At 45.6% G+C, this 8,275-nt stretch overlaps 1 protein-coding gene and 1 pseudogene across 1 annotated transcript; one reads left to right on the top strand and one right to left on the bottom strand.

The window, feature by feature from the left end:
- Positions 1 to 590: 590 nt before the first annotated feature.
- Positions 591 to 1,567, bottom strand: LOC122686257 (annotated as a pseudogene).
- Positions 1,568 to 6,145: 4,578 nt separating this feature from the next.
- Positions 6,146 to 7,239, top strand: LOC122686261 (succinate dehydrogenase [ubiquinone] cytochrome b small subunit, mitochondrial-like). Its single transcript, XM_043891436.1, has 2 exons — positions 6,146 to 6,226; positions 6,332 to 7,239. Exons 1-2 carry the CDS (start codon positions 6,171 to 6,173, stop codon positions 6,648 to 6,650), a joined length of 375 nt encoding a protein of 124 aa, XP_043747371.1. The 5' UTR covers positions 6,146 to 6,170; the 3' UTR covers positions 6,651 to 7,239.
- The last annotated feature ends 1,036 nt before the right edge of the window (positions 7,240 to 8,275 follow it).

The raw sequence follows: 8,275 nt of genomic DNA on the forward strand, positions 1-8,275 counted from the left end.
ATGGTAGATGCTTTCTCATCTTGATGCCCACAGGATGAAAAAGATGAAGTAGATTCCCCATCCAGTCTCCGATAGACCTGGAGAGTGAGCAAGAAAAAGAACCTCTGTGTTTGTAGTGAAAGTGAAGTCACTCAGTTGTGTCTGACTCTTTGCAACCCCATGGACTGTAGGCTACCAGGCTTCTCTGTCCAAGGAATTTTCCAGGCAAGAATACTGGAGTGGGTTCCCATCTTCTTCGCCAGGGGATCTTCCCAACCCAGGGATCAAACAGAGGTCTCCTGCATTGTGGGCAGAAGCTTTTACCATCTGAGCCACCAGGGAAGTCAAATTTCAAGTCACGCCACAGTATAGCTTGCTCCCCAGGCTGCGCTAGTGGCAAAGAATCCCCCTGCCAATACAGGAGACAAAAGAAGTCCTGGTTCGATACCTAGGTCAGGAAGATCCCCTGGAAGAGGACATGGAAACCTACTTGAGTATTCTTGCCTGAAGAATACCATGGACAAAGAAGCCTGGAGGGCTAGAGTCCACAGATTCCCAAAGACTTGGACAGGACTAAAGCGATCCAGCACCCACACACCTGCCTGACAGACTTAGAGACCCAAAGGAAAGCGGGACATCTTCCTGGAGAGGAGGTCTCCCCTCAGCAGAGCTATGGTGGCAGCTTTCACCTCTGCGTTCCTCAGGCTGTAGATGATGGGGTTCAGCGAGGGGGTCACGACCCCATAGAACAATGCAAGAAGCTTATCCAGGTTGAGGTACTTGCCTTTGGGCTTGAAGTACATGAAGGAGACAGTCCCATAGAAAATCACCACCACTGTGAGGTGGGCAGAGCAGGTAGAGAAGGCTTTGTGCTGGCCGGCAGCACCCTTAGGATGGCAGTGAGGATGAACACGTAGGACAGGAAGATGAGCAGCAGAGGGGGCAGTGTCACGACAGCGGAAGCCACCATTAATAGCAGTGCATTGAGAGAGATGTCCCCACAGGCTAGTTTCAGCACTGCCAAGATCTCACAGAAGAAGTGGTTGATGACATTGTGGCCACAGAAGGGGAGGCTCCAGGTGAGAATGGATTGGAGAAGGGAGTTGGCAAAGCCTGCCCCCCAGCTCAGCACTGCCATCCACATGCAGGTTTGCCGGTTCATGAGCTCTGAGTAGCGAAGCGGCTGGCAGATGGCCACGTACCGGTCACACACCATCATGGCCAGGAGCACGCACTCCGTGGAGCCCAGTGCCAGGGTCAGGTACATCTGCAGGGCACAGCCAGGGAAGGAGATGGTGCTCTGGGTTTCCAGGAAGTGGACCAGCATGAGAGGCACGAAGGAGGATGTGCCAGAGATGTCCATGAGGGCGAGGTTGCTGAGGAAGAAGTACATGGGGGTGTGCAGGCGGGGGTCCAGCATGTTCAGCCCGATGAGGAGGGCATTCCCCAGCACGTTCATGAAGTAGATGCCCAGGCAAGGCACAAACAGGACCTTCTCTAACTTGTGGTGGTCATGGAAGCCCAGCAGGACAAACTCCGTCATGACCGTCTGGTTTGTGCCATTCATCTCAGTCTGCATCCATCTCATTCTCCCTCTTTTCCCATCTGTACCATTAAGGTGTTGGGTAAAGCACCAGTGGGCCTGGGAGCCAAGCAGCGTGGATTGTGACCTGGGGTGAGTCCACCCTGTGTCTGGAGCTCCGTTTCACCATGGGTACAAAGAGAGAGGGGACTTCGGCTCTGTAAGCCAGTCCCCTCAGTTCTGTAGTTCTGGTGTAATTTACAGGAAATGTGGCCCATTCTAATCTCCTAAGCTCTTCTCTCTTGTCCCCAGGCTGACCTAGGGGAGACAAGAGAAACAATTCATGTATGTTGAGCTCTTTTTGAACCTGCAGTTTTCTTGGCTGTTAAGAGGAAGCACGTTTCCTAGGTTATGACTCCTCGTGGCTAATGACGCCAATATGATTTCAGATGCATCACTCACTGAGGATTTGTTGAGTGCCTTCCCTGTGCAGGGTGTTTAGGTCCTTGGTGATAGCAGAAAGAAAACTACGTGGACAAAAAGATGCCACATTTGTAACAAAGGTTGCTCCTCTTTCTCAAATTAAGTGGGATGAGCTTGGGAGGGCAGGTGGCTGATGAGTGATGGTCACCTCATTCCTTTGGGCATAAAGGTTGAACATTTCTACTGCATAAGACGTACAAGCCTTATTCAGGTGTCTGTCCTTAAGATCAGAGACCATGCATTGATTTTTACAAGAGTATATACGAATATATGTACCCCAGTAGAGCCATTGGTCACAACATTTAACCCTGGTCCTAAAGGCCAAGTGAGTCTCCTCTTGGGATCTGTTTTTAGGATAAATGATATTGACAATAATATTTCACAGGAGGGAAAGGCAGGTTCTAAACTGGCAGAGGTGTCCTGGGTCACTGACCAGTTCTATAAATGGATGATGGGAAACGGCCACAGTCTTTGCCCAGGATCCTCCATGTCTCTTCTGAGCTGGTCTCAGTGCCTTGGGAAATGCCAGTGTCAGGAGGGAGACAAGTATCAAGTGTTAGATGGAAAGCTGTCTTGTAGCCCATGTGATCCCTGTTCTAAGGGAGGAATGGGAACTGATGGTGAATTTTAACCTATCAGAAGATGTATTTATACTTCCCTCCATCCCCTCACACCTAGATGACTTGAGGCCAGTATCCTGTGAAAACATCAGAGCCCGGTCTGTCCCTCAGGGCTGGATATATCCCTGAATTCTCCTGCTAATTGTATTTATCATTCCTATAGGCCCGTGGGCCCAGGCTTTTCTGAATAAACCATGCCCTTTCCTAGAGCTACATCTTTGCCCAAGAAGTTCCCTTTTGAAGGCATGTCCTTCCTTGCTTCCTTCTCTTCAGAACCCAGTTCATCTCTCTTCCTCTCCCACCTGCTCCCCTCTCCTCCCACAGCCCTTGGCCATCCCCCCTGTCCCTGGGCTGCACACCCATCTCCTCACCACAGCGCAGAGCAGACCCTCTCTGTCTGCCTCCCTCCTGCGTTTCATATAGCACGTGCTGCCAATGGCCGTCCCACCACAGAGAGTCAACACGCGATTCAAAAACCCATTGTTGACATAGAAAACCCTAAAGATAGTATCAGAAAATTACTAGAGCCTACCAGCTCTAGTAATTTAGAATTTAGCAATGTTTCAGGATATAAAATCAATAACAGAAATCACTTGCATTTCTATATACTAACAATTAAAAAATCAGAAAGGGAAATTGAGGAATCAATCCCATTCACCATTGTAATAAAAAGAATTAAATATTTAGGAATAAACTTACCTGAGGACAGAAAAGAACCATACACAGAAAATGATAAGGCACTGATGAAAGAACTCAAAGATGACACAAGCAGATGGAGAGATATTCCATGTTCCTGGATAGTAACAATCAATATTGTGAAAAGGACAATACTACCAAATGCAATCTACATATTCAGTGCGATCCCTATCAAATTTCCAATGACATTTTTCATAGAACTAGAACAAAAATTTCAGAATTCATATGAAACACAAAAGACCCCAGAGAAGCAAAGCAGTCTTGAGAAAGAAAATGGAGCTGGAGGAATCAACCTTCCTGACTTCAGATGATACTACAAAGCTACAGTCATCAAGACAGTATACTACTGGCACAAAAACAGAAATATAGACCAATGGAACAAGATAGAAAGCCCAGAAATGAACCCATGCACCTATGAGTCCCTTATTTTTGACACAGGAGGCAAAAATATACAATGGAGCAAAGACAGCCTCTTCAATAAATGACGGTGGGAAAACTGGATAGCTACATGTAAAAGAATGAAATTAGAACACTTCCTAACACCATACACAAAGATTAACTCAAAATGGATTAAAGATCTAAACAGAAGACCAGAAACTATAAAACTCTTAGAGGAAAACATAGGCAGAAGAATCGATGACATAATTCAAAGCAGGATCCTCTATGACCCACATCCTAGAGTAACAGAAATAAGAACAAAAGTAAGCAAGTAGACCTGATGAGACTTAAAAGCTTTTGCACAGCAAAGGAAACTATAAGCAAGGTGAAAAGACAACCCTCAGAATGGGAGAAAAGAATAGCAAATGAAACAACAAAGGATTAATTTCCTAAATATACAAGCCACTCATACAACTCAATACCAGAAAAACAAACAACCCAATCAAAAGTGGGAAAAACGCTAAACAGACATTTCTCCAAAGAAGACATACAGATGGCTAACAAACACATGAAAAGATGCTCAACATTGCTCATTATTAGAGAAATGCAAATCAAAACTACAATGAGGTATCACCCCATACCAGTCAGCATGGTCATCATCAAAAAGTCTACAAACAATAAATCTGGAGAGGGTGTGGAGAAAACGGAACACTCTTGCACTGTTGGTGGGAATGTAAATGGAGACAGCCACTATGGAGGATGGTAAGAAGATTCCTTTAAAAACTAGGGATAATACCACCAAATGACCCAGCAATCCCACTCCTAGACATAAGCCCTGAGGAAATCAAAATTGAAAAAGAGACATGTATCCCATTGATCATTGCAGCACTATTTACATTAGCTAGAACATGGAAGCAAACTAGATGTCCATTAATAGATGAATGGGTAAAGAAGTTGTGGTACATATACACAAAGGAATATTCAGTTCAGTTCAGTTCAGTTGCTCAGTCATGTCCGACTCTTTGCAACCCCAAGAACTGCAGCACGTCAGGCCTTCCTGTCCATCACCAACTCCTGGAGTTTTATCCAAACTCATGTACATTGAGTCGATGATGTGATCCAACCATCTCATCCTCTGTCGTCCCCTTCTCCTCCTGCCTTCCATCTTTCCCAGTGTCAGGGTCTTTTCAAATGAGTCAGCTGTTTGCATCAGGTGGCCAAAGTACTGGAGTTTCAGCTTCAACATCAGTCCTTCCAGTGAACATATTACTCAGCCATAAAAAGGAATGCATTTGAGTCAGTCCTAATGAGGTGGGTGAACCTTGAACCTATTATACAGAGTGAAGTAAGTCAGAAAGAAAAAGATAAATATTGTATTCCAACACATATATACAGAATCTAGAAAAATGGTACTGAAGAATTTATTTCCAGGTCAGCAATGGAGAAACAGACATAGAGAACAGACTTATGGACATGGGGAGAGGGGAGGAGAGGGTGAGATGGATGGAAGGAGTAACATGGAAACTTACATTACAATATGTAAAATAGATGGCCAAGAAGAATTCACTCTATGGCTCAGGAAACTCAAACAGGAGCTCTGTATCAACCTAGAGGGGTGGGATGGGGAGGGAGATGGGAGGGAGGTTCAAAACGGAGGAGATATATCTATACCTATGGCTGATTCATGTTGAGGATTGACAGAAAACAACAAAATTCTGTAAGGCAATTATCCTTCAATAAAAAAAAATTATTAAAAAAAATCATAGCACAATAGCTTCATCACCAGCCTAACTGTGTGATGTTGACCAAGTCACTAGGCCTTTGAGACTCAATTTCCTTCTGGAAAAAGGGGATTCTGTGTAGTGCAGATCAGACTCACAGAGTAAAAGGCTGCTGATCCATCCAGCAGCAAGGCTCCAGATCAGAGATTGTGCCTTCAGCTATCGACACCTGCTGAACCTGTGCTCCCTGCCTCCCGGACAAGAGCTCCAGCATCTGCCATGACCCTCTCTCTCCCCAGAGGCATGCTGATTTTCCCGCCTCCAGCCTAAATCAGGATGATTGTTAAGGGAGTTTGTGAAACACACAGGGGTAGTTGTTTAATCTGGGTCAATCAGTGACCATAAATCTTATCCACGTAAACATTAAAGGTAGGAATTCTCTCGCCGAAGTTTGGCAAAAAAGGTGAAGAATTGCCTGAGTATGATGGCTCATTCATCCACACATCTAGCAAATTATTGTTGAGCACCTCCTATGTGCTAGGTGCTGGGAACACAGCCGAGGCAAATAGGGCCTTCTGCCCTTGCAGGGTTTATAGTCATCCCCTTGTCCCTCGGTGACCTTGGTCCGATCCCTTCCTCTCTGCGGGCTTTAGAAACCTCTAGAATCTCCTTGAGTCTAGGATGTAAAGACAAAATAAACCTGAGGTCTCGGAAGCAGAGGTTAATAGGGAGCCTAGGGTTGCTGGTTGACCTTGAACCTTCAGGAGCGACATGGCGACTCTCTGGAGGCTGAGTGTCCTTTGCGGCGCCAGAGAAGGGCGAGCTCTGTTCCCCCGAACCCCAGTGGTCAGACCAGCTCCTGTCTCAACATTTCTCCAGGACCGACCTGCCCAAGGATGGTGTGGAACACAGCATATTCACCTGTCTGCCAGCCACCATGCTGGTTCCATGGCTGCATCTCTCCACTGGACTGGTGAGAGGGTTGTCAGTGTTTTGCTCCTGGGCCTACTTCCAGCTGCTTATTTGAATCCTTGTTCTGTGATGGACTACTCTCTGGCTGCAACCCTCACTCTTCACAGTCCCTGGGGCACTGGACAACTTGTTACTGACCATGTTCACGGGGATGCAGTGCAGAAGGCTGCCAAGACAGCCCTATTGGTGCTCTCGGCTTTCACCTTTGCTGGACTCTGTTATGTCAACTATCATGACGTGGGCATCTGCAAAGTTGTGGCTATGCTGTGGAAACTCTGACCTTTTAGACTTAATACCTTGAGAATTGATTGTACACCTCCTTGCCTCTGATCACACCTCCTTGCCATTTCAACTCACAATAAGAAGGAAAAACATTGGTGAGACAAACCTCTTCTCGTAATCACCTGATTGTTTTTAGCATTTAATCGTTGAACAAAGATTGAGGGAAGTTGGATCTTAAGAAATTATAAGACTGAATTCTGTATTCTGGGGAGCTAATGGAGTGTCTCAGCTTTTCACAAGTCTCATAGTATAACTGAACATTATATATGAGCTTTTTGTCTTTTAATTTATCAAACTCTTAAAGGGAATTCAGCTTTATAACTCTCAATATCTGATCAAACATCTATATTTGTCCTAGGATGATGGAGAAAGGGAAAGACTTAATTCATAAGTAAAGACTGCAGAAAATTAGGCAGTGTTTAGTTTTTGTAAACCTCCCCCTCTGTTCATTTGATACCAGTTACTGAGGGTTACATGTCTTAGGGAAATTTGAAAATTAGAAATGCTGATATTTCACATTACTGATTTCTAAATCCTAGGAAGAAGAGCCTGGAGAGTTTCTGAATGTATAGTAGTTCCATTTAGGGAAGAGGTGCCTTTATAGACGATTCAAATTGTTACAGATTCTAAACCAAGACTTAATCCTCAAATGTGTTTATTTTACTTGTCCTAAAATAATCTGTCCACAAATATAAAATTATAAGTGATAAGCTGTTGTTTTCCCACTGGAAATTTCTAACGTGAAAATGTATTCCATGAAGATAATTTTTTTAAAAATATAAAATGCTGCATAATAAAACAAACAAAAAAAGGGAGCCTAGGTCATGACTTCATGTGGCTAGATTAATCCTGCCCTTTGAAATGGCAGCCCACTCCAGTACTCTTGCCTGGAGAATCCCATGGATGGAGAAGCCTGGTAGGCTTCTGTCCATGGGGTCACAAAGAGTCGGACCCGACTGAGCGACTTCATGTTTCAACTTAATATTCAAACCTCAGAAGTTGCTCTTTCTTGATGTGTTGCTGCATAAAGAACTGGTAACCTCGAGTAGTGACCCCGGATGCAGGTGTGGGGGAGTTTTCAGGCAGATAGAAGACGGGATACCGCCTGACTCTGCTTTTCTCTTTCCCACCCTTGTCTCCATCAGAGAGACCAGGTGGGAACCGCATGGACATGGGAGGGCTTTGTCATCAGCCTCTGGCCTGTGCCTGCCCTCACCTCTTACACATCCTTTTGTGCGGGCTGCTCCAGCCTCAGCATATCAGTCCCCTCTGGTGGACAAACCCCACAGCTCTTGTTACCTCCCTCTTCTCCTGCTTTCCTCAGGCCGGAGCCCCTTTCTCTCCCACCCATCCTCCAAGGCTCCACTCACACCCACCTCCGTTGCTGGGTCACCTTCTCAGACATCCCCACAGCACTGACCGTCCTGACACACGATGCTCACAGCTGAGAGCTCGATCAATCTGCTGTGTTTGTGTGATGTCTCACCGTGAGCTGCAGAAATCACAGGCTCTGTGCGATTTACCCCCAGCCCCTCCAGCACCCCACACAGGAGCTGCCATTTGAGATCTAGTGCTTTCCTTCTGCTAAAATCCTCATCCCAGATTTCCTACCTTGAAATCAC

The sequence above is a fragment of the Cervus elaphus genome, chromosome 29 (genome assembly GCF_910594005.1).
Source record: "Cervus elaphus chromosome 29, mCerEla1.1, whole genome shotgun sequence".
Lineage (NCBI taxonomy): Eukaryota > Metazoa > Chordata > Mammalia > Artiodactyla > Cervidae > Cervus > Cervus elaphus.